The sequence below is a fragment of the Sorex araneus genome, chromosome X (genome assembly GCF_027595985.1).
Source record: "Sorex araneus isolate mSorAra2 chromosome X, mSorAra2.pri, whole genome shotgun sequence".
Lineage (NCBI taxonomy): Eukaryota > Metazoa > Chordata > Mammalia > Eulipotyphla > Soricidae > Sorex > Sorex araneus.
The window spans coordinates 240,891,500-240,918,502 of NC_073313.1; the positions used below are offsets into that span (position 1 = coordinate 240,891,500).

The window sequence follows — 27,003 nt, forward strand, 5'->3', positions numbered from 1 at the left end:
AAATACTATGCAGCTGTAAAATAAGAGGAAATTATGCAGTCAGCTGAAATTTGGATGGAACAGGAGAGTATTGTTATATGAAGTAAGTCAGATGGAGGACAAATACTAGTTATCATTTACCTGTGGTATAGAGAGAAACAAGATAAGGGAACAGACAGAATCAAATAATGACAAACCTTTGGCCTTGGATCACAAAACAGTGGAGTGGGGAGGGAATGAAGAGATGGACTAGAAGGACCAAGTTATATCAATTCAAGTTTTATCAATTACCAATATCAATTCAAGTTATATCAAGTACCAAGTTATATAAATTCAAGTTATATCAAACAGTGGGGGCGGAAGGAGTAATATTAATTTCAACTACAAATCACTCCTAGGTCTCAGGAATTGTTCCTGGTAGGGCTGGGAGGACCATACAGAGTGCTGGGATCAAACTGTCGGATGTGGTCAAGGCAAGAGCTCTACTTGCGGTACTATTGTTCAGGCCCCACAGATACCAATTTTTGTGCAAAGTGTTGACATCTATTGTGGCTTTATTTGTCTTAAAGTGCTTTGAAAGCATCAGGAACTGAACAGTCGATTCTTAATGATAATCATAGAGAGTTGTGCAGATATTCCTCATTTCTGCATATGGTTTCATATTCAGGAAAATGGTGTTTAATATAGAATATTTGCTGAGATAAAAACAAAAAAAGGTTTTGAAGGGATTTTAACAAGATTTTGGTAATAACAAGATACTGGTAATAAACAGTTGGATGAAAAAAGTCTCAAAACATCATTAATATAAAGACAAAACCAAGATACTATTATACCAAAGGCATAAAACAGTTCATTTCAGAACATAGTGCTCAGTTTAAAAAGTCAATATTTTTTGTATGGAAAGGTAAATACTCTTTCTCGTTTCTATTGTGTATCCAGGTTACTTATTTACAGTTCCATGGAGAAGGGAAAAGCGCACACACACACACGCTAAAAGATGTTTATAAAATTAAACAATCTGATTAGCTTAGCACTAAAATCTCCTAGACCAATGAAACACCTTGTCCCAAGACCAGACACTAGGCCAATTATCACTAACATACCTTGGTAGTGCCTATGTATAAGTAGATGATTTCCCTGAAACTAGTTTAAGCTATTGAAAGAAAAGAAACTGCCACTTAACCAGTATAGTTAACACGTACAGATTGGAAAAATGAAATAGACCTTATGCTCATTCATGAACTATGTCTGAACCACTCATATGTGCTGTTCTAGATGCAGAGAATTAAGCAAGTGAGCAAAATGGAGTCTGTCCACTTGCTCAGGGAAATTACCCACCTATAGAATAGTGGCCCGAGGTGCAACTGGATTTTATATGGTAATGCCCAGGGGTCAACTATACCAAAATTTGTCACTGAAAACATCGCAACAAACCAGTGAATAGACTAACGTAAAATGCTAAGCACTGAAACTGAAGTAAAGTTCTGCTTTTGTCAATAAGGACTTAAACCAGAGGTGGGCGGCTTGTCAAAGGTTAAAAGCAAATTAGCAACAGGGTTAGACTTTGGTATTCTGAGTCCAGTTTCTTTCTGGGAATTAGCCTGTCTCTACTTATTAAACAGGTAGCAGTGATTTTAAAGTGAATTAAAAATTTTCCCTATAAAATTATCCATTCCTTCAAATGTATTAATTAGATGTGAGTACTTTTCTCATTCTGATAGGGTGTGATTAAAAATGCTAATCATAAAATAATATATTCAATAGGAGCTCAGCTTTATCAAAAATATGTACTTCTCTCTGCATGGAGTATTTTTTTTCCCTTTATACTTCTGTGTTGCTGGAACATGTTTCTATAATGATCATTGGTTGATTTTATAGCTAATACATTCAAAAATGAATTAAACAATGATGAGCATTTACCCTTTCAAGCCAAGTAGGCAATTTGAGATGTGCTAGTAGGGATATGATGATGAACACAGTATTAACCGGCCCTACCAAACTAGAAACTTGGCAAGTAATGTGTGTAGGTGGAGATGACAGCCATCAATTCAGAGGCCGAATGGTTTCAATAAACAAGAAGAGGCTCCCCAGTTAGGACTGTTTATAAATGCACCGTATTTATCAAGTGGCTTAATGGCATCAAGGGTCAGGTCAGCCCTGAAGATTTCACAAAAGTCTCCACTGTGTTAGCAGACATTCCGAAACATTTTGACATGTGAATATGGGAGCCACCAGGCCAAGGTGAAATGCTATTTACCAAGTTACTCTTTGACCAGAGTTTTAAAGCCAAACATCCCCCTCCACACCTGCTCCCGCTCCAGCATTACACTTGAGTTTCTATTAGGCAGAACCTTCAGACTAAGTAGAAGAGGAGACAGTCAAATAGCCCAAGAAAAGTAGAATTCCTACTTCTACCCACACAATCCATGAGCCCAGGGGGCCGCAGTGATTCTACCCTCCCACGGAAAAGGTCTAAATGGTCTTCATCTCTGGTTCCTTCATCTCTGTTAGCTCTTGATTCTAAAACACTGGTAGGACTCTTGGGAACGTCTCAGTATCCTTCTCTTCAATGCCAGAGAGAGAAAAGAACACCCAGTTGATGGAAACAAAAGATTTATCACCTGTAGAGGTAACCAAATCTCCTCTAACTGTTTTGCGGATACCACGCCTTGTTACAACACTCACTGAGTGGCTGCTTCCCAAGAAAAGCCACAGAAAGGAAATATTCAAGAAGCATCTCTGCTCCCAGGGAAGCTGTCTCTCCCTAGGCCCCCTGGCTCGCCAGGGCTGGTATTCCCTAGTGTTGAACAGGATGTAGCAGGACTGCCAAGGGCAGCCCACAAACCTGCTAATTAGGTGCGCGGACAGTGTTTGTTTTGGAACCGTTTACCAACAAAGGAATGTGTCAGGCTGATTCGTGAGAAAAGGGTATGTAATGTATGTGTATTTGAGTCCAGATGAGGGCAGAATCCAGGCATCTCAGTCTGTTTGTGCAAGGACGCAGGATAAATGAAGGCTGAATAAATAAGGAGCCATGGGGACCGACCGGTCTGAATGCTTCTCTCCTGTTCAGGTTTCATTCTCACCACCCCCCCACCCTCCCCCAAATTCCTGCCTAAACTTGAAACACTTTAAAAAAAAAATGACTGACTATAACTGGTTCTTGAGAAAGATGGAAGAGCGTATGGGAGGTCACTGGCAGATCAGGGCTCGGACTGTTTTTCTAGGCACATATGCCACACCCAGCCTCCCAGCGCCTTTTTCATACTCTCATGAGTGAACCAAGGGGAACCAGGATGACAGGAAACACAGCTCTCAAGGGTTAAATTCAAAGGGCACTGAGAAAGTGTGAGCATCTCAGCCTCTTCTAAGGGAAGAAGTCACTTTATACTTTAGTTTCTCTCTCTTCCTTTTTTAAAACCAAGCCCTCATAAGATCTGAGTACAATGAACCATTTGCAGTTTCGTGTGTACTTGAAGCTTATAGGAGGGCAGAATATGCTAAAGTGGAGAATAATGTCTGTGCCCCGACAAGTTTAGGTTCACAAGGACAAGACTATGTGGGCTGCAAAGAGATGCAAAATATCCAGAACCAATTCAGAAGGTCAGGGGTGCTGGGAAGAGTCTCCGTGTTCTTCAGCACTGGCTGGATGTTGCTAGAGCCTGGTGGGAAAGCAATGGGACTTGGACCAAGTTTTTTGGGAAGTCTTTACTGTGAGTTCACCAGATGAGACGGATTTTAAAAATCAAAAAGAGAATGTCTTGGGCTGGAGAGATAGTACAGAGGGTAGCGTGTTTGCATTGCACATGGCCAACCTGGTTCAATCCCTGGCATCCTATATGGTCCCCCAAGCACTGCCAAGAGTAATTTTTGAGTGCAGAGCCAGGATAATGCTCTGAGTATCGCTGGGGGTGACCCCCCCCAAACACACACACACACACACACACAAAAGGATGTCTTGTTAGAAACTCATTTGTATAAACTTCTCCAGGAGACCAGAGTTTCACCTCAAGGATAGACACAGGAAATGTTCTTCAACAACATACAGTGGCGGGGTAGAATGTCAACCCACTTTCGATGAAGCTTAGTCTTGAGAAGTTCAGGTCTAGTGTACAACTGCTATTCCTTGGAAGAGAGGGAGTAAACTACTGCTCATGAAGAAAAACTCAAATAATGCTCATTTTGCTTTTCCAACTCCTCTCATTCCTAACCCTTGTTTTAAAAAACAAGCAACCTTTTTGGGGGCAGAGTAACTAAAAGAGTTGCAGAAGCTCTGCTAACTCAGGAAGACACCTTCTCGAATGCCTTCCTGAAGGCCAAGGTAAGGTTGTTGACTTTCATACCCTCTCTCCAGATAAGTACTTTAATGGTAGGTCAGTTGCTTCAACAGGAACTTCACATTTTTAGGATGTTCCTCTAACTTTGCAGGTATTTGTTCCAGCTCTACTGAGATGGAAGTGACTAAAACATATGATATTGTGGCAACTGTAGGTGCATAATATGATTTAACACATGTCTATATGTGAACAATCACTGCAGTAAGTTTAAATAACATGCATCATCTCAGAGGCACTTTCTGTTTGGGAACTGCCCGCTTGGATATGTCATTTCTCTTCTTTTGCTTTATGGAACTCTCTTTCTCTCATCTTTGCTAAACAAAACCATTGAGCTTAAATCCATCACCTTGCTTAGCTACCAATTTTTCTTGTGATGATATCTCTGAAGATCTATTCTTGCAGTAACTTTTAATAATATGATATAGCATTGTGCTGTGTAGCTGTTATACTATCCATCATATTCACAGAAGTTATTTATTTTCTATTAGATTTTGACCACCTTTATTCTCCATCTCTGGCAAATCATCAGTCTGTTCTCTATATTTATGAGGGTTTTTGTTTAGATTTCACTTATAAGTGCGATAATACATTATTGATCTTTCTCTGATAATTAGTATGCATGTGTTACATAAATATTTCTCTTAACTGATTTACTTAAAAAGCTTTGTCAGTGTTATTAAGGAGTGCACAAAAAATTTGGGAGAGCTGAACCAAATAATACAGATTTATAGAATGGCTATTACATGAAGGACACCAAATGCACTCTTTAGTCTTTTTAAAATAAAAATTAGGGGGTGACCACACTTAGCAATGGAAAACAAATTATCTAATGCTTCCTTTTCAGCAGGTCTGACTTTAGGGGAGAGACTCTCCAAACAATAATAGTGAGTTTTGTTGAAATATTGTATGCAATCAAAGTGAAAGTAAAGTGAAATTTATTAGTTACACAGGCGGGGGGGGGGGCTAAGGGTGGGGGGGCTAGGGGCGTGGGGGGTTAGGGGTGTGGGGGGGCGGGGTGGAGCTATACTGGGATTCTTGGTGGTGGAATATGAGCACTGGTGAAGGGATGGGTATTCGAGCATTGTATAACTGAGATTTAAACCTGAAAACTTTGTAACTTTCCACATGGTGACTCAATAAAAAATTAAAAAAAAAAGAACAGAACAAAAAAAAAATAAAATATCAAAAAAAAAATTAGGGGGTGGATGGAGAAACAGCACAGAGGATAAAGTGTCTGCCTGCTTTGCATGTGGCTGACCCAGGTTTAATCCCTGGCACTCCACATAGTCCCCTGAGCATGGTCTGAGCATAGAACCAGGAGTAAGCCTTAGGGTGTGTCCATCCCTCCCCCCAAAAAAAATTTGGGGGCAAACCTAGCAGTACTCAAGGATTACTCCTAGTTTACTGTTCAGGGGCCACTTTTTGGGATATTTGGAGGGCCATGGGATGTCAGCGATTGAATTTAGGCCCCTTGCATGCAGGCATGTGCTCTACCCCATTAAGCCATCACTCTAGCCCCCTTGTCTCTTACTCACAAATGCCTTCCAGTATACCTGCTTTGAGATACAGTCCAGGGTGACACAGGGGTCATAGTCTTGAGCTCCCGTGTTTCCTGTACCTCGAGGAGGCCTTGACAGGCACATGGGAATATCAACAACACCCAGTGGATCAGACTGGAAGGACAAAACTGGTTTATCAGAGTTGGCGTCTTTTAAAATTCATTCTGAACAGTTTTAAGAGCAAGTATTTCTGTACTTGTGATCTGGATGCATTTCGAGATCTGGGAATGGCATCTTCATAGCCATGTGTGAAGTAGGATGGTCTACTTGGCAGCATTTGGTTTCTAATAAGAAGGGGGAATATGAAGGGAGTGTAGAGTTGTCAGAAAGAAAGCTGGCTATGAGGCAATGGAAGGATTTTTCAAAAGCAAAATTAAAGTTCGTTGGGTCACCTGGTGGATTTATGGACCTCTTTTGCTTTGATAGTCACAGTTTTCCTTTAAGTAATCTTTGGCTTTGTAATTCTGAAAAGTTACAGCCCTTATTTCTTATTCTCACTCAAGGAGGATGTGTTTTGTCCTTTGTTTCTTTAGGAGATGGGAGTTTTCTCATTGTTTTAACAGAGTATAAAACTCCTAAAACTGTTTCTGCTTCAGTATTTCCAGGAGGGTAAGTGCTGGATTAGGCTTAAGTAAAGTAGTCTTGTAATTCTGGATCTTCCTTTTATATTTAAAATCTTGCAATTTAAATTTTTACATTTTCCTATTTAGGTAAAGATAGTCTATTAGCTTGGGGTGGAGGTTGGGGGGAAGAAATAGAATTCCATTGAATTTGTGTTGAGAAGAAAGAACATCTTGCTGAGAAACCATCAGGATTAGCTATTGTATAGAAGGGAGCAGGAAATTCATTCCGAACAGTTTTAAGTCCAAGGAATTGGGGTGTTTCTCTGGAGCCTTAGGGGGTCCCATTCTCAACCCCTCTAGCCACCATTGTCCGCTGACCTGCTCAGACTAGGTTAGAGTAGAGGCAAAAACTTACTCTATGGCCTTCACACCCCCCCTTGGCTTCACAATAGCGTTTGGTGCACCCCTTCTAATAGGAGGTGGGAGTTGGGTCACACCCTGCAGCTCTTGGGGGCTTAGTCCTGGCTCTGTGCTTAGGAATCACTCCTGGTGGGCCCAGGGGACCATATGCGGTGCCAGGGAACAGATCTGGGTTGATGATATACTTGCAAGGCAAGTGCCCTACCCACCAAACTATCTCTTGGGCCCTTTGGGACCATTTTCACCAAAGGGAGTTATGTCTTTCCCACAGACTACTCCAACTCTGGCTAAAGCCTTGAAATGGCCAAAACTTTCAGTCTAGGAAAGAAGGGAAAATTCAAAGTGACGGTTTTGGGTAGACTTCTCTAATGAGTGAATCACATTCTTTTGTGCACTTGCTGTAAAAAAATAGTTGGAAGACTATGGCTCCAGAAGATACGATGATAAATAATGAAGCGGGGGCGGGGGCGGGGGAAGGACCCAAAATAACAAAATATGAATTTTAGAGTCTGATATATTTGGGTTCAAGTTTTGGTTTTATCTTTTTGGCCAAGTTAATTGCCTTCTCTAAACCTTGGTTTCCTCGTTATTAAAATAGAGGGTAGCAACATTTCCTCAGAGGACTGGCCTACGACTTAAAATGAGGAGATCTATCAATGCTTGGCAGCCTATTGCTAGGAATTACCGCTCTTTCCATACATTCCCATACATTCTGTTTGTCAGAGAATGCATTCTGGGTGTGGTGTTGGGATTATGTCCATAGGAAACCATTATTAGTAGTATTGTAATCCCCCCAATTTTATATTAAAAATTATTTAAAAGGAAAAAATAAAACCAGGGCAATGTCTTAAAATTACATATCCACAAGACTCACAAATGAATCTTGGAAGACAGCAGCTCACCACAGAGATTTCTCCCTACCCCAAGCCGAGCTGATTTTACTGGGGCACCTCAGAGCAGGCCTTCCCACTCTGCCTACTCAAAACGAACCCCCCATGGCCACAAACCTCCAGAAGAAAAACCCAGGTATGCGGGACCAGTGACTGAAAACTCCAGGCCACACGGAGGCAGGTATGAGCCATTCCTCCCCACCTACCTGCCCTTAAAGTGTCCTGCCCACAAACTGCCTCTGGGCGCCATTTAAGCGCATTAACAACCATGATCCAGAGACTCACAAATGTATCTCAGAACACAGCAGCTCGCTACAGAGATTTCTCTGGACCCCAATTATTTAAAGTTTTAGACATCCTATACTATTTGTAACAAGCAATGCAAAATAAATTATTTAGCATCTGCCTGTAGGGCAGGCTTTGGTGGTGGTGAGAAAATTCGAAATAACGGTGGAGGGAAGGTGTCATGGTAGTGGGATTGGTGTTGAAATATTGAATGTAATCAATTACTGTGAACAACTTTTTATGAAAATAAAATTGAAAAGAAAAAGGAAAAAAATTACACGTCCATGATCTTTCCTCCTACTTAACAATTAGTAAGGAAAAGAGAGTTGAACAGAGTTGACCCCTGTTTGGTTTGTGGTTTCACTCAAATAAGGATGATTAAATTTCCAGTTTAATTCAAAGTATGTACTTGAGTATTTTATTCATTTTTTAATTGGTGGTGGTGTTTTGGGCGGGAGGGGGTTGCTTGGCCACACCCACCGATACTCAAGGCTAACTCCTGGCTCTGTGCTCAGGGATCACTCCTGGCTGGGCTTGGGGGACCCTGAACAGTGCTGTGAGTCTAACCAGGGTTAGTTCCATGCAAGGAGAGCACATTACCCACCGTGCAGTCTCTCCAATCCCAGCATCTTCTCTTTTTAGGATTTATAGTTAGTGTATTTTCCCCATTCACTTCTCTGTGCTGTTGCTGGCTTTTGCTGTACTGGTTGTGGTTGTCACAGGCTTGACTGTGGCCCTTGTACACTTAGTTGTGGTGCTTACCCACATGCTCTCCAGAGGTCACGACCTTTAGCTGTGGTGCCTGGGCACCTGTTGGCTATCGTGATCACTGGGGGGACTGAACACTTCTGTTCTGATGCTCACAAGGTGCTCACAGGGGGCTCACACAAGGCTTGGTATTGCACCAGAGCTTGTACCCAATGCTTTGGTGGCAGCCAGGTCACAAACAGCAGAGCTGCTTGGACCATACCGGGTACATGTGGGCGGCACCAGTGATGATTTGGCACCACATCTAGTCTTAGGACATTGCCAGGTATGGCCCCTGAGAACAGAATGAGAAGCTTCTGACCAGAGAGCCAGGAATGGCCCTGAAGATGATTCTTAGGAACATCATCAGGTGTTACTCCCCCTGCCTCCCATAAAATAAAATGGTAAATAAAAGTGAAAAACTGTTCAAAAAGTTTTAGGGCTCAGAATGTGGTCGCTTGGTAAATGTTCCATGAAAGCTTGGAAATAAGGTATGTTTTGTTGTTCATGAACTGATAGGTGTCAATCCAGTTGACTGATCATTACTTTTCAATTTAATTTTATCTCACTGATTATTTTTTGCCTGCTGGATCTGTTACTGGTATATATACATATGTACATATATGAATATATGATATATAATGCATATTGTGGTATGTATTTATTTACATGGAGTGAATTTGTCCTTTTTTGCTGCTCCATTAGTTTTGGGGGTAATTTTTGTTGCCTTACCCAGAGTCTTACAAACATGAGTGATCTACTCTACCACTAAGCCGCACACCCAGTCCTTAGCACGAGACCATCTACATTCCACATATTTTAATTTTCTATATTTCATTTTTATTCATTTCAATTTCTTTTTTGGCCACAACCAGCAATGCTCAGGGACTGCGTTCAGCACACTGCTTAGGGGTGGCCCCCAGTGGTGGTGAGGGGACACACGGTGCTGTGGATAGAAGCCGGGACCTCCCACATGCAACACATATCTCCAGACCTTCACCTTATATGCTTTGTCCTCATATTTTTTTTAAAAAAAAATTCTCTGATTCATTTCTTTTTTGACCCAAGAGTTTTTAGAGAATTATTATTTAATTTCTAATTTTTTCAGAGTTTTTAGATTTCTTTTATGCTTATAAATTGAATTCTATGTATGAGAAAGCATAAAACTATGTATGGTAGCAAAAATTTATTTCAGGGGCTATGGTGCCGCCAGCAGGTAGGTCAACCTGTACCTGTGGGGTAAGTGCATTAGCAGCTTGATGGTGACTTCAGACTTCCAGATATCCCAAAATTGCTGCTGTATTTTTGGCTAGACCCCAACAACTTGGGGCCAAGTTTATCAAGAAATTAAACAGCCAAAAGAGCCATACCCACAAACCACCTCCAGCTCAACTATATAAGCTCATTTATTGGCCTTATTTCAGAGACCCATAAATCTAGAAAGAGATCAAAAGATATTGTTAGGGCTGTTGGTGTGGTGGTAAGCGGGAACCCGTGACTGATATCTCCAAGCCCACTTGGATGGGGACTGGGCCTCCTCCCCCCAGCTCCCCAGTCTTCCAGCAGCTTGGCGGTCACATCCACAAACTGCCCTTGGCGCCACGAAATCTCATCAAAGGCCAAGACCCAGAGACTATAAACTAAAGCTCCCAGAAGAGAATGACACAGAATTTCCCGGACATTATATTCTATCCATAACAAGCAATACAAAACAAATCGTCTAGCATTGCCTTTTCAGCAGGTTTGAGTGGTGGTGGGACTGGTGTTGAAATATCGAATGTAGACAAAGTGGAGAGAGAGTATGGGGAATAAACTGTCTGCTACACAGGCAAGGGAAGGGTTGGAATGGGGGCTGGGGGGGATTGGGGAAGGAATACTGGAGATTTTGGTGGTGGAAAATGTGCACTGGTGAAGGGATGGGTGTTGATGATTGTATGACCGAAGCTCAAACATGAAAGCTTTGTAACTGTATCTCATGGTGAATCAATAAAAAGGAGGGAAAAAGAATAATAACAAAATAATAAAATAAAATTAACATTCTGAATAATAAAAAAATGTAATGTGTAGTTCATGCCCAATTCAATGAGCTTAATCAATGGCTGAACAAATAGCAGTACTCCTACATTATAAAAAATTAAAAAAAATTATTTTAACATTTTTGTAGCTGAGCATATGGTTCATTCAGTTGGAAGTGTTATAACATTTAATTTTTCACCAAATATTTTTTATTTCATTCTAATTCACATGGCATAAAATTCACCAAAATATACAATTTACTGATTATAGTATATTCACAAGACTTCGTAATCCTCATCCAATTGTAATCCCAATCCAATCTAATTGCAGAACACTGTCATTCACCCCCAAAAATATCTGACCCATGAGTAGTGAATCTCTTTCTTCTTCCCTGGACAGCCACAGATAAACTTCCTGTGGTTATGGATTTACCTAGTTTTGTTTATTTGGGCGTGGGGGTCACGTCCAGCAATACTCAGGGTTACTCCTGGTTCTGGCGGGCTCAGGGGATCAACTCCAAGTCCGACACATGCAAAACAAGCAACCTACCTACTGTAGTACTGCTCTGGCTCTGCATCTGCTTATTCAGGTTATTCCAATAAATAGCACATTATAGCATATAAAAAAGAAACGGCTTTTGAGTCTCATTTTCCTCATCTAGAATCACATCCTCAAGGCTGACATATGCTGCACTTATCTGTATTTTGTTCCTTTTTAGGCTGAATAATATTCCTATGTATGGATGTACCAAAATTTATCCATTCATCAACTGATGGACATATTTTTTTTTTTTGTTTTTTATTTTATTTTTTGCTTTGTGGCTATTTTGAAGACAGTTTCAAGAAACATTTGTATACAAGTTTTTGTGTGGCACGCATTTTAAAAGTTTATAAATATGTACAATCTCTATATTTTAGAAGTTTATAATCTCCATCTGAGCTTAAATATTTGCATTTAGGAAATGAGGCTACTCTGTGTGTAAGTGTGAGTGTGTGTGTGAGAGAGTGTGTGTGTGAATGTGTATGCATGTGTACATGCAAGAATGTTTACAAATACTTTTTGGCTTTAAGAAGAAGCCAGGAGATCTGAGTCAACTCCTAGTATCTTCATCTAAAAGCTTCACTGTACTTACTTTCTTTCCCTGATGACATGCCAGACACCGTCTGTTGGAACCACTGTGTGAGTGAGCCCAGCAGTGTGGGATGTGAACCATGGCCGACATGTCCAAAGAGGCTAGTGCATGCACACACACATATGTACACACTGTTTATTCCTATCTCATTTTGGGGATGAAAGGAAAAGTGCTATGTATCCTTTTGCCATTTAAGGAAAAGCAAGAGTAAAAATCCCAGCTTTGAATTGGAGGGAGAATCGGCATCAATCAATGGATGTGATGATACCCAAATATCACTTTGCTTAGAAAAATAATCCCACACAAACTCCCACTTTTGTCTCCTTTGAGTCCTAAACCTTTCATCACTTTCTGCAGTACATCTGTGGAGAAAAGCATGCGGCGAGGCAGACGGCTGTTCCTCTTTGTCTCCTACTTTTATTCTTAGATTAGTCCATTTTGACCTGCCTCTAAGATGGCATTTTTCCCTATCACAGGGCCCCAGGATGCTTATGAGGATTCTAACCCACGAATATTCAGTCTAAAAATGAATCTGAACACCCTCTGCTACCTAATAAGGGAGAGCGAGGTGAAATACTGTAACTGTTGTAGATTACCAAGGTTAAGAGTTGAAAAATAAATAGAGGAAACAGAATGGTTAAAAAGTGTTCTCCATGAATTGGGAAATTTGACACAGGGTAAAAGACAGAAGTACAGTACTTGGTTAAAGTTGCCCTTATCTGTTCCAGTAAAAACGACATGTGACATACTCAGGAATACTCTTAAAAGACAAGATGTTCTGTACCTGCTTGTTGAAATATCCTCAAAAGGGTAGAGGATCTCTCCATTGTTACAGATTTCGCAGATGAAGCCCTTCTGGCTACAAAGGCTGCAGCTGTACACGTGGGAGGTGGCAAATTTAATGACCTTGCCCAAGAATGGAGCCAGCTTCCCCTCTATCACCTGCAGAAAGAGAAGGGGGACAGGGAAGCAAATTCATTGAGAACAGAAGTCTTGCAGACACAGGACGACTGGAATTCCTTTCCTTTACACAACAGGAAAACCTCTAATTATAATTTCTCAGCAATACCAAGAAAGAAAAGGCATGGTATTTTTGTTCCCAAAGAACTCTCTGACTTCAACCACTGGAAGTTGAAAAAGGAAGATGCTGGAACTTCTTTTGTGGTGTAAGAGAATCAGGGGCCCTCAAACGGGGGACCCCTGATTCCCTGGACAGACTCAGTTTTGGTGTGGTATAGGAGTGGACTGAGGCATGCCCAAAGCACGTTGAAGATGCATAGAGGCAATACTGATGTAGTGTTTTCTCTATAAATTCAATAATATATCTCTTCTCTGATGAGTTATCGAGATTGTGTTTTCACTGTCTCCTCTCAAAGAACATGAAGAAATATGAAAGGTGGCTTCTGCTTGCTAAGTACAATAATATCAATAGGTTGCAATTTGGCAGGCTGAAGTCCATATTAATCCCGAGCCTATTGTTTTTAAATCAACCTTTAGGGCTAAAAAATTGGAACCAATAAATAAACAGGATATTGATAGCACAACGGGTAGGGCAATTGCCTTGCACGAGGGCTGACCTGGGTTTGATTCCAAGCATCCCGTATGGTCTCCCGAGCACCGCCAGGGGTAATTTCTGAGTGCATGAGTCAGGAATAACCCCTGTGCATCGCTGGGTGTGACTTCCCAAAAAAGCAAAAAAAAAAAAATCACTTAAAACTTTTTTTGAAAAATCATTAGATCTAGGGACTGGAGTAATAGTACAGCAGGTATGTGTTTGCCTTGTATGCAAGTGACCCAGATTTGATTCCTGGCATCTCATATAATCCGTTGAGCCTGCCAGGAGTGATCTCTGAGGGAAAAGCCCTGAGCACTTCTGGGTGTGGCCCAAACTACCCCTGCCCCCCCCCAAATCATTAGATCTTGCCAAGGGTGGGGGGGCATGAATTCCAACCAGAAGATAAGCTTGGCTCTGAGTTAAGGCAGTTTGCTCCTGCCAAGGCAAGAACTCTCCAGCTGACAGCTGTTCCCATGAGGTCTGGGGTCTGGCATGGCCTCCCATAATTCTCCAGGCTACAAACATGTACTGCAAGTGAGTTTGGAATCAACTGTCAGTCAGATCCTTCCTCAATCACTAGAGACCCAACTAGCTACCTAACTAAACCTCAGCAATAAGAATCTTTTATTTCTCTCATACATATGCACGTACACTTTCGTTTTTTATATGGATAAAGATATTTGGAAATATCTGGATACTTTAAATATATAGGAAAAATGATAATTTTACATAAAAATGATAACTGAGCAGTATGTGATCAATCATACTGAAAGAGAATGCCAAAGTGATTAATACCTATGTCAAGGTGAGTAAACAGTAACTGATAAGACAAAAGTAAGACTACAGGAATAAAGGGCTTTACAAACAATCAAAGATATAACATATTGGGATAAAGACAGGTGGTTTTTAAATATCATGGGCTATCTCTGTGAATCTTTTACTTTGAACATAGTCTTTTTTTTAAATTTAAAAATAATGTATCTGTGGAACTGAACTTACCACAGGGGGATGAGGTGGGGGGAGGGTGTGTGTGAAAAGCCGGAACAGTGAGACAATGATGGAGGGAAGTGGGTGCTTTGAGGGAGGGTTGCATGCACAGAGCTATATCCTTAATAGTATTGTAAATTACGGTGGCTGAAAACATTAAAAAAAGTATCTCATATTAAAAAAGAGATATTTACTATCGCTCAGGGACTGGAGCCTTCAATCCCCAACCTTCAAGCCTGCCAGGAGTGATCTCTGAGGGATATGGAAAAGAAGAAGAACCCCCATCTATATTATTTTTGCATTATGATACAGAAAGTGAATAGAAAAAAATAGGTTTATTGGTTATAAGAGTAGATTTTTTTTTCTTAAAAGAAGATAGAAATTATTCAGGTTCTTTCAGAGAAAGCTTTTCACTGTTCTTAAATTTACTCTCATCTCCATTGCTTTTAGGAAGCCATAACTAGACCTCCTTTTAGTTACGTTTTCTCAATGACCATTAACTCCAGTGAACTCTGGTAAAGTGTGTTCCTGACACCAGCATCAGCTACCAACTTTCTAAGAAACAACCACCACTAAATCCTCTACTCAACCACCAGCAAACACTTTCCAAAGTGTCAGAAGGCATTTGTGGTAACAACACTTCAGCTGAGTTCGGTTTTAGTTATTTCACATTTCCCTAAACAACCAAGGTTAATGTCACACTGACGGAGTGGCCCTACAAACTACAGTCCGATTCGGAGAAACCATTAGGGTATAAAACTGTCTGGAAAACAGATGAAGAAAGGATGTGCTGAGAATGAGCAGAAGAGCCTCGTGGAAGACAGGTGAGATTGCACCTGGGACAGCAATGAGAAACTCTGTGGGGCACCTGAACAAGAGCATTTTCTGTATCTCGAAGATTTTCTTGGGATAATGGGATAAAAAGTTTTGAAGATCTTTGAATTATATTTCACCAAATTTACACCAACCAGCAAAGTAAATTTACTCCTATCTAGACTCTGATAAGCTTTAAAAAGTTTATGTAAGGATTGCTATCTTTATAATATTTCATCTAAGAACATAACAGATATCTATTAAATATTGATACTATTGACTAAAATAGTCATTTTTCTCTTTTATAAATCACCCTATATATTATTTGGGTTATTTTGAGATTACACTATATATATTTTTGTGACTATATTATATTATTTTAAAGTAGATTATTTTAAAGTAGAACAAACTGGCATTTGTGGATATCTAAAATATGACTATTTTGCTAAATTTTCACAGATACTCATTATTTTGGGGGGCAAGATTTCTGGGCCACACCCAGTGATCTCCAGGTTTATTCCTAACTCTGTGCTCAGGGGTCCATTCTGGTGGTGCTCAAAGAACCATACGTAGTTCCAGGAACTGACGAGGCATGGGATGCATGCATAGCAAGCACCTTAATAACATATGTGTTTCATGACTGATTAAGAGACCCAATACTCCTAAAATACAATTACATAATAATAATAATAATAGTAATGCTCCTGAACATTCTTGTTAGTACAGTGAAAATCAAACTAGAAATTATGATGTGGCTCTTTCCTTATTAAACATATACATCTTGCTATTTGCCGCATTTTATTGATTCCATTATCTTTTTAAAAGAACTTTATTGAAATATAATTCCAATATCTGTTGAATTCATAGTTGAGTGGGTTTTAGTTTATTCACAGGGTTGTATATACTATAATTTTAGAACACTTCATCAATTACCCTACAAACCTGGTACTTAATAGTAACTATTCTCTCCCCTCCTTTTATGTGCCCACCTTAAGCCCTAGGTAACTAGTTTCTATTTTCTGCCTCTATAGATTTATCTATTCTTTACAGATCATCATATAATGTGTGACTATTTTGTGATTGGCTTCTTTCACTTAATATAATGTTTTCATGGTCATACTTATTTTCTTTCAAGTATCTCTAGTGTAAGATTTTTTTCTCCCAGACTTTTGTCGCTTCTTTCTAAATTAGTGAAATAATCTAATTTTATTTCAGGAGGCCAATATGTTGCTTCTGATCCACCCAGCATATATATGAATCCATCTCATAGTCACTTTCACTATGCATCTTTCTCCTCAAGTCTTGGCGAATTCTTATCATGAATAAAACCTCTTTACTCCTTCATTTCACAAAATTCTATTGAGCTACCACATCCCAGATACTCGATACGAGAACAAACTAGATAAAACAAGAGTTTACATTTTGCTTGCTGCACAAGTGTCTCCCTAAGCTGATTCAACACAATCTAAATTTATTTTCCCTTTCTTGATATATATCATATGTTGTGAGCAAACTTTCCCCTATGTAGAATATGCTTAGTCTTGCTCTTTCACCCATGCGATTTCTTTATCTGGAAGATCACTTTTTTTCCTTAGCACTTATTTAAATTTTATTTTGGTTTTGAGGCTCAGATCTATTCTGGGTGCATCTGGGAGGCCATCCTTGGCTACTTTGGCTATCATGACTCTGGTGTTTCATATAATTAATTTTCATAGTATATAATAGAATTTGATGCTATGTTTTTATTCTTTGCTAGTACTGGCATATCCAATTACAGACTAAGTGAATAAAATGGTGATTTCACCAATAAAGCCAACATTTTTGTATGGTACAACCCAGAAGAATGTAAATTTCTTGAAAGCAAAGACCGAGTCTCACACTTGTCTTAAATGTTCATTTCTTTGTGGGCACTTAAGTTCTTGTTGACTGACCAAGGGCACTTTTCTGTTTTTTCTTCCTTGACTGCCCAGTGAGCCTCGTATCCAGAGCCACCTTGGCGTCACAAACACTTTCAATCATTCTGCGATGGGCTGTGGGGAGGTGCCTCCAGAGAGCACAGGACCATTTTGACTTCCCTGTGCTTGACTGCTTGCTCTTCCCATTTGTTAGGTTCAGGGCCATGTTTCAAAGGCAGGAGTTACCGCCAGTTAATTCTCTAGGATGTAAGACTGTATTCTCTACGCTTATTCTAGAATTAATTTGTAAACACTTTATGTTACAAAAAGGGGCACTGGATACTGAGGATTTTCCAGAAATTTTAAGAGGTCTTTTGAAATCTTATCTTGGAACACGACTACCAGCAGTATAGCGAATAGACTCCCACCATTTGGGTTCAAAGGTTTCAGCCCTGCCAAGAAATAGGTCGTAGGGCTGGCATCGGCTAGGGTTCTATTAAAAACTCATACATACAGTGTCTTTGGACAATTGCTTAAGACATAAATCAAGGACATGCCACAGCCATGCTGCCGGACCCTGTGCCAGGCTGTTTCATTCGAGGTACCCGGGTGGGGGGGGTGAGGCCCCTCCCCATCCTAGGGACCCAGCCCCGGCAGCCGAAAACCTCCAGAATTCAACCTCCCCCAGGCCCACAGCTGCTCTCCACATATTGAGACCAGCCTCACAGATGAGTGAACCTATTCTTGGACCCAGTGGCTATGGACATCTCATACTTTACACCACTAATACTCCAAGAGTAGTGCACTACATTTGATGGTGTTTAAAGTAGAAGGTGAGGGGCCGGAGCGATAGCATAGCGGGTAGAGCGTTTGCCTTGCACGCGGCCGACCTGGGTTCAATCCTCGGCATCCCATATGGTCCCCCAAGCACTGCCAGGAGTAATTCCTGAGTGCAAAGCCAGGAATAACCCCTGAGCATCGCTGGGTGTGACCCAAAAAGCAAAAAAAAAAAAGTAGAAGGTGACTAATCTTAGAGGGAAATATATTTTTACAGATATATACACACACACACACATATTCACACAAGGTTCCATCTTTGACAACATGCTACTAAGCTCTAATAGAAAGGCTTAATGGCCCCTGGGTGAAATACAACTATCTTCACACAATTTTCTCTACAGAAACTTTTTTGGATCATTTTCAGTGGTTTATTCATAACCAACAATACAAAATAAATTATTTTGGTTCTGCTTTGGGGCAGGGATTGGGGTTCAGGATGGAAACATTAGAATATGGTGGTGGTAATGGTGGTGGGATTGGTATTTGAATATTGAATATAATCAAATATTGTGAAATACTTTATAAAAGTTAAATTAAAAAAGAAATAAATCAAGTGCCCCACCTCCCACCATCTCACTGCAGCCCCAAGAGACTTGCCATGATTATTCCCACTTCCTAGCAGCGCTTAATTTATTTTTAGATTTTTAAATTGAATATCTGATAGGCCATTACAATTCTGTTTATGATTGGGTTTCAATCATACAATGATCCAACACCATCTCTCCACCTGTGTACATTTCTCACCGCCAATGTTCTCAATTTCCCTCCCACTATCCCCCAACACCTGTCAGTCCCTGGACTGCCTCTATGGCAGGCACTTCTTCTTTCTTGCTCTCTCTCCTTTTGTGCATTAGGGTTTGCAATACTAAAAGGTCATCATGTTTGTTCATGCTGTTCAGTATTTTTATTGGGAAGGTAAGTCTGGAGTAACTTTTTCTTTTTAACTGTGTGGCAGTTTTGGGATATGGACATGACTGCTGAGGCTTCCAGAAGTATATGGAGGTGGGGTGGCAGCCCATCCCACCCCTGAGAAAGCCAGGAGATTTCAGCCACAACACCCACACACCTGAATTTTCAGCAGACTATATCTCAGTGAAGTCCGTTCCACGATGGAGGAGTCTGGTCAGGGGCAAGGTGGTGATTTTGGATTGTGTAAGCAAGTGGCTGCCAGGGGCTCTGCTTGGGTGGGCACCAGGCTGACCCACCCCCCTCTGATTTACCCTGGTCTGTTCATCCTTGCATGGGTCTGAGATTAACTGTGACTTTTTATCTCTTCTGAGATTTATTTATGGACCTCTGAAGCAAGGACAGTAGAAGAGCTTACAAGGTGGCACTGGAGCTGGTTCATGGGTGTGACTGCTGGTGCTTCTAGAGGTATAGGGAAGTGTGTGTGTGTGTGTGTGTGTGTGTGTGTGTGTGTATGTGTGTGTGTGTGTGAGGGAGGTAGCCCATCCCAACTCTGAGAAATCCTGGAGATTTCAGTCACAAATCCTGCATACCTAAATTTTCAGCAGATTATATCTCTGTGAGGTCCATCCTGAGACGGTGGAGTCTGGCTGGGGGCATGATGGTTAATTCTGGCTTGTGGGAGAAAGCAGTTGCCAGGGGCTCTGCTTGGGTGGGCACCAGGCTGACCTACCCCCTCGCTGATTTGCCCTAATCTGCTCAGCCTTGCAGGGGTCCGAGATTAACTGCGGCTTTTAATCCCTTCCAAGATTTATTTAGGGGTCTCTGAAGCAAGGCTAGTAAATGAGCTTGTATAGCTGAGCTGGAGGCGGTTTGTGGGCATGGCTCCTACATACCTAATTTTTGGTTATTTAATTTCTCCGGAAACTTGGTCTCAAATTGTTGGGGTCTGGAGGCACAGTAGCAATATTGGGAGTATTGGGAAGCCTGAAGGCACCATCAGACTGCTGATGCACTTGCCCCATGGGTACAGGCAGCATGGTACCCCCCTTCCCCCCCTCCGTCCTAGTAGCTTTATGGGGATTAAGATAATGGCGCTTTCCCATAAACATTAGGAATATAGCAGCCTTGAAGATCCAGATCTAAAGCGCTTACAGGCTCCACTGCTAATAAGGATCCGAAAAAAACCTGCCCAGATACCAATGGCCCTGGTGGATGATTGTGGTTTGGCAAAGTCAAGTGACCAACAAGTACAGAGCCTGAAGAAAGGAGACAGAAATCTGGCTCATTGTTATAAAACCAGAGTCACTGCCAAGAGCGATACAGTCCTCAGCGGGCCCAGCCAGGGGTGAGTGTACTTGGACTTGAGTAAATTCAGAGTTAATATCACGAAGTGTAAGCTGCACTGAATAGGACTAAGTAAATCTCAGAAAACTTAGTTAAAACTGTTTAAAAGCCCCCCAACAGCTAACCAGGGTATGGTTTTGCTTCTTGGGTGTATGTTTCTGCCATGCAGCCACTGATCCACTAGGGAGAAGTTGATAATCTTAGCATGTTCTAAGCATCCTCAGAACTTGGTTGTCACTGGGTACTGAGAAGCAAGGTTGATCCGAATATAAATTGCCCTTCATCCGCTTTCCAGCTATGACCGTGGCAAAGACCACTCAGGTGTTTCCTCACCTGAAATATTAGGATAATATCTACCTTGCAGGGGGGAAGAAGATCAGATTTAATAGGACTGAAAGCACAAAGTAATAAAAAATAATAGCTTCTTGTTAGCTTATCTTAATCTAAATAGTGGCTTTCTAGGACTGGAACCCCAGATCCATTTGTTCTTTACAATGCTGAGATTCTTAGTAGCAGGGAGAGTGAAACCCAAAAGGTATGATGTCTTTTTCCCAGCCCCCTTCTCATGTCATATTCAAAATGCATCAAATTGTGCTGTTCAGATGGGATCAGGAGCAGTGGATATGACCCACTGAAACCAGTTATCTTAGTATCATGGAGAAGGAGAGAATGGGATTTCACAGGCAAGTGGCTGTGTGCCAGCCAAGATGCTGGGCAAAGACACAGCACACACACCCCACCAACCCAGATTTGAATCACTCATGCCGGAGTATACTGTAATGGCACTGGGAAATTGTCTTTCTTAGTTTTTTCTCTGTTTATCATTAAATTAGTTTGCACAACTTTCTAACAATTCATCAGAAACCAGAAGGCAGCTTCATCTTCAGCATTAGAAGATGGGTGCTCTTGGAGAACCAGGCAGTCATTTGGAGATGTAGGTGATGGTGAACACAACTTAGGAAATGAGCTTTAGTTACCCTCCCACCAGCCTTTCACTACCAAGCAACTGTCTACATGAAAAAAATAATGACAAATAAGCAGAAAAAGTACAACTAACTCTCCATCTCTCCACCCCCAATACTTAACCTCCTTCACCTTCTCCATACACCAAAGTGACCCATCTCTTTGAGAAAAGGAAGATGTCCAACAGAGGGAGGAAGTGCTGTTTCAGTTCTCCATGGAATTCAATTTCTTATACTAAGAAAGCTACTAGTTTGATTTATTGACTTATGGAAGAATACATATATGACTAATGCATAAATCTTATATTGACCAGGTATTTAAGATGAGGCATTTCTACCTGTCACTTAAAATTATGTGTCCTTTTAGGGCACTGTAGTATAAGGACAATATCAAGTTGATAACTTCTCCCAGATGTTCTACTTTTTTGGTTGTGGTTGTTGCTATTTGTTTGGGGACGACAACCGGTCACCCACGTTGGTGTTTGGTGATTGCTCCTTGCAGAATTCAGGGAACCATAGGGTGCCAGGGACCAAATCCAGTGCTCCTGCATGCAAAATGTGTGCTCCAGATTTTTTTTTTAAATTTTTAAATTTATTTATTTTTAATTAGAGAATCACCGTGAGGGTACAGTTACAGATTTATGCACTTTTGTGCTTATACTTCCCTCATACAAAGTTCGGGAACCCATCCCTTCACCAGTGCCCATTCTCCACCACCCGTAAACCCAGTGTCCCTCCCACCCTCCCCATTCCCATCTCCCCCCCACCCTACCCTGCCACTGTGGCAAGGCATTCCCTTCTGTTCTCTCTCTCTAATTAGCTGTTGTGGTTTGCAATAAAGGTGTTGAGTGGCCGCTGTGCTCAGTCTCTAGCCCTCATTCAGCCCGCAACTCCCTTCCCCCACATGGCCTTCGACTACAATGTAGTTGGTGATCGCTTCTCTGAGTTGACCTTTCCCCGGAACGTGAGGCCAGCCTCGAAGCCATGGATGCTCCAGATTTTTGAACTTCCTCTCATCACACTTGTCATACTTGTTTTGTCTGTACAAATTTTTTTTACCCGATGTTTTTAGGTATTTCGAGAGCTCAGGGGAAACATCAAATATTACTTCCCATGATTCAGTTAGGTGATGAGAAGACCAGTTGTGTTTGGCCTTCTTGTGTGATGGTAGCCTAGGAAAGTAGCCTGCTCGAACTTCCAGCTTGGGGCTACACATATATTCCCCCTTCTTCTATTCTGGTCGAGATGGTCAGCACTGGAATTCGAGGCCAATGGCTTTCTTGCAGACTAAGACAACAGACTTTATTTGATTTACTTTCTTGCAGAGCAATCAAAAATTACAATTAAGTTAAAAAATAACCTAGTGCTGCCTTCTCCAAACCACAGTTTCAGAAACAGCTGCTTATTACTCATGTGTGGCACCAGGAAATTGCAGTGTCATGTTTAAGGTCTGCAGCCACTAGAGATCTGTGGGATTGGGAAGCAGTCACATATGATTCTTTTCTGTCTGGTACTTTCACTCTGTAGGCACTGGCATAGAATTCAGAACATACAAGGGGAGAGGGCCAGAACACTAGGAACTTACTTGCAGGAGCCAAAAAAGGAAGCTAATAACAAAAACAAATCTCTTTTTCATTGACTTTCTTTATGCATTGGCTAATTCCTTCTCCTTATTTGTTGAGTTACCTTCCCTCTCACTTGGAGCATTCCTTAGCCATTGTGTCCCATCTAGAATCTGGACCATTGCTCTGGAGAGCTGCACTTGACAAATGGCCCCTCCTCCAAAAGTCTAACCAAAAGACCTCACTCAGGTTAGACAAAACCCTCTGCCACTCATGAGTGACAGGCTTGCTTGATGAAACGGAAGACGCAGAACTATCACCCACTGTAAAATAACTCAAATATAATTTGGCTTGTGTTAACTTGACCAGGGGGCCACGAGAGGGTGTGCTCCCATTTCTGTCTCTGAATGCTATTTCCCGGCAGGGACGGGTGGGCCCCATGAAGTCTGGTGACTTAAACCAGGTGAGTGTGTGCAAAGCCAGGAAGATAAAACTTGGGGTTTGGCTGAAAACCCTAGTGCACCAGTCTATTTTGCCTTCTCATTCAAATCTAAATTTTACTCCTGTTAATCATGACCAGTGCATGACAGGAGAGGAGGTGGTAAGCACACTACTATTTTCTATTTCTTAATAAGCACTGCCATAGCACTGTCGTCCGCTGTTCATAGATTTGCTCGAGTGGGCACCAGTAACGTCTCCATTGTAAGATTGTTGTTACTGTTTTACTGTTTTTGGCATATTGAAATCGCCACGGGTAGCTTGCCAGTTTGCCATGCGGGTGGGATGCTACTCTCGGTAGCTTGCCGGGCTCTCCGAGAGGGACGGAGGAATAGAACCTGAGTCGGCTGCGTGCAAGGCAAACACCCTACCCATTGTGCTATCGCTCCAGCCCTTTCTTAATAAGGAGAAAACAAAAAGCAAACAGAAATTTAAAAAGTGAACATTTTCCTCTTTGAGAAAGTTTGTTAAGACTCCAGTTTCCTCCAATTAACCTTTGAGCTCCTTATCATGGCTTAGTGCTGTGTTGTTTGTATACAAACAGAAAACCGCTCTCTTCTAATTACTTGTCCGCCCACCCCCACCCCTTTATCCATTACAGGACTGCTCCAACAGGTCTGAGATTTTAGCTAATCAAGCACTTAAATGAGGGTGGATTATGATGTCACCAATTAGCTCTTATCCTATCTTCTCCCAAAGGTGACAATTTCTATTTAGACTTCGGAAACAATGTGATAATTTAGTCTGGGTCCATCTAATTGGATAGATTTATCAGTGATTATCATCATTCGCATCAGATTACATTCTGCTTCCTGCTACAAACTAAGTTTTAGGAATTAAAAAAAATACATTTCAATTTCAATTTTCTTCTACTCTTTCCATTGCAAAGATAAAACTAAAATCACCAGTTTTGTATCTGGAAAAATGTATACAGTGAGGCCCACTTCGGGTTTTTCTTCACTATATTAACTGCTTCATGGAGTGTGGCTTAATCAAGCCACCAATTCATGGAACTTTGACAAAATTACTTGCAGAAAGGACCATGATGTGGTCCAGATAATCTGAGCCTTCAAATAGGGCTCACACAGTCTGATGTGGCAGAAATGCATATGTATTGTTCATGGTGAAAATAGATTCAAACATTTAAAGCCAAGATAGTTTCAGAAAATTCTCATGGTATACTTGGCAGAATTTTACTTCTCAGTCAACTTACTTATAGGTCTAAAACAAACCTGATTTAGACCTACTATTTATTTGTGTCCCACAGAAGACATTGCTGACTAGAAAAAAAGAGAGGGCCCTGAGGAGTCCTTTCTTAACTCAAGCTTCCTTCCTTACTGTGAGAAAACTGAGGCCCAGCGAAGTAATTAGTTAAGTAAGGCTTAACCCTTACCCCTTTTAAGCCCCCTCACTACACTAGGAGGCTCTTTCTGAGGCCCCCCACTCAGAGAGCAGTTCCAGGTTTGGCTCAGCTTGAGAATCGGCCACCAGTGGATGCGATGTCTAGGCTGGTCCTGGTCTATTCCCATCTTTCAACCAGAACTGGTTCTGCCTCTGACTTACAGAAATATTTATTGTCCAATCTGGTTAGCTCTTTGAGCTCCTTATCATGGAGTTGATTAAAAGTCTTTTTTAATGGTCACGTATTACATAATTCTCAAAATATGGAGTATGATGTCAAATAATGTCTTACTGATCAAATTATCTGAAATTTTATGAAGCGACACAAAATCCTATGGAGAAAATGGACTTAACATTAGCTTAAATCCTAGACTGTTTACCAAAACTAGAGCAGTTACTTCATTAAAGAGAGACTCATATACAGCTGGGGAATACAGAACAAACAACGAAGTAATTCCTTCTATGCTGTATCTGAGAGTAATGGAAGAAATACAACTTTTCAGAAAAGACGAGTAGAGGCCAATGTAAGTCATCTCAACATGAAAATAACAATGAGTCCATATTAATGGAGTCTGATCATACAGGAATGACCTACTCATAAGTCTTTATGCTAGGAGAGGCATAGAGGCAGAGAGCACTGTGTTCTAGGAAGAGGATGAAAGCAAGAGAAAAGAATGAAAAAGAAAAGAAAAGAAATTAAAAGACTAAAATAGGGGCTGAAGAAATAGTACAGCAGGTAAGGCACTAGGCTTGTACTCAGGTGACCCATGTTCAATCCGGCACCTCATACGGTCCCCTGAGCCCTGCCAGGAGTGATTTTTGAGTGCAGAGCCAGGAGTAAGCCCGCACTGAGGGTGTCCCCCCTTCCGCCATCCAGGTGATTCAAATGAAAGGGGGTGGGGAGGAGAGTAGGATGAATGCAATGTGAAATTGGAGGGAGAAAATTTAACTTTTAGTCCCAACTCTAGACCCACTAAGCTTGTGTGTCCATTACAACCTCGACCTGACTCAGTTTCCTTATCTGAAAAATAATGACTGTCTCAAGTCATTCAGAACGAGATGACCTCAGTTTGAAGGTTCTATGATTTTGTGATTAACCAACAGGAAAAAACATCAAAAGGTGCTTGTTGAATGCCCACAGGAATGTAGAAAGGGAATATCTGGGGAGATAGATAAAAGGTGAGTTTAACCAGACTAATTAGAAGATACCCAAGGAAATGTTCAAAAGGAGTGAAATAATGTCACCAGCTTTTTATTCCCCTGCTTGCTGAGCACCATTAAAAGAGGAAGTTAATGCTTTTTAGGAAAAGTCCCCTCGCAGATGTGCAACCAGATATGTTTTCCTGACAAAGTCTGCAAATCCCTTCCTTTCATCAATGCATTTAATTAGTTCATGTTTAAGGTGGCACTTAGGAATGGGAAGTAATAATATAAGTGCTCAACATTATTTTCACTTCACAGCTTTTGTGGGAGCAGCAATGCCCGAGATTAAATGGGAAGCCCAAATGAGTGTCTGTCTAGAAGGTAGCGATCTAGTAAATGCTAGGTCACCGAAGTGAGGGAAAACAAACCTTGCATGTAAATGTCAATAAGTGCTCGTTGTGAGCTTCATGCCATTGTTTTGAGATCGCTGCTAGTTTTGATTCCTTGCCTCCAGGTACCAACACATGGTGAAGCACTGCATACCACCGCCCAGCTCTGATTATGATTTCATACATTCCAATAATATTATCTGCTTGGGTGGCATCTGTATGCTGGACAGACGTATGGACACAGTATGATTTCAAACACAAGTGAGAATTAAAACACAGAGCAGGGAGAGAGAAACTAAGGGAAAAAATGATGGTGGGTATCTGGTTACTACTGGGAGAAAAAGAGCTGCTGCAATCTAACTCATTTCACAAAAACGGCAACTGCAGATAAATCTAAGATTCGGATCTGAAAAAAACTGAATATGTTTCTAAAATGATGTAAAAACATTACAGAAAATGTTAGAATACTTATCCTGGGTAAATATTTCATAATTTTAGAAGATATAAAAAAGCATTTCTCGGTGGGTGCTCTAGGGCTCTCAGTGGGCCCCCAGTGGCCCCTAGGGGCCACAGGACCTAAGGTGCGACCTCATGAGAACAGAGTGCAACTGGGAGTGAGAGGGGCCACAGGAAGGAAACAAGGTCAGAGTCGGCTAAGGTCAGAAAAGGACTAAGGACACTGACACAAAAGATGAATACATATGGATACATAAAATTTTAAAATTACTGTAATACACAATGCTGTTTACAAAGTTATATGACCAAATAAAAGGAGAA

The 27,003-nt window shown here is 41.1% G+C and overlaps 1 protein-coding gene across 1 annotated transcript in view; it reads right to left on the minus strand.

Annotated features, from left to right (window-relative positions):
- PLEKHM3 (pleckstrin homology domain containing M3) overlaps window positions 1-27,003 on the minus strand; it is a 204,517-nt gene that overhangs the window by 19,854 nt on the left and 157,660 nt on the right. The window contains exon 7 of the mRNA XM_004601313.2: window positions 12,713-12,870. Coding sequence (XP_004601370.1) covers window positions 12,713-12,870 — 158 coding nt within the window. The remainder of the gene's footprint in view (window positions 1-12,712; window positions 12,871-27,003) is intronic.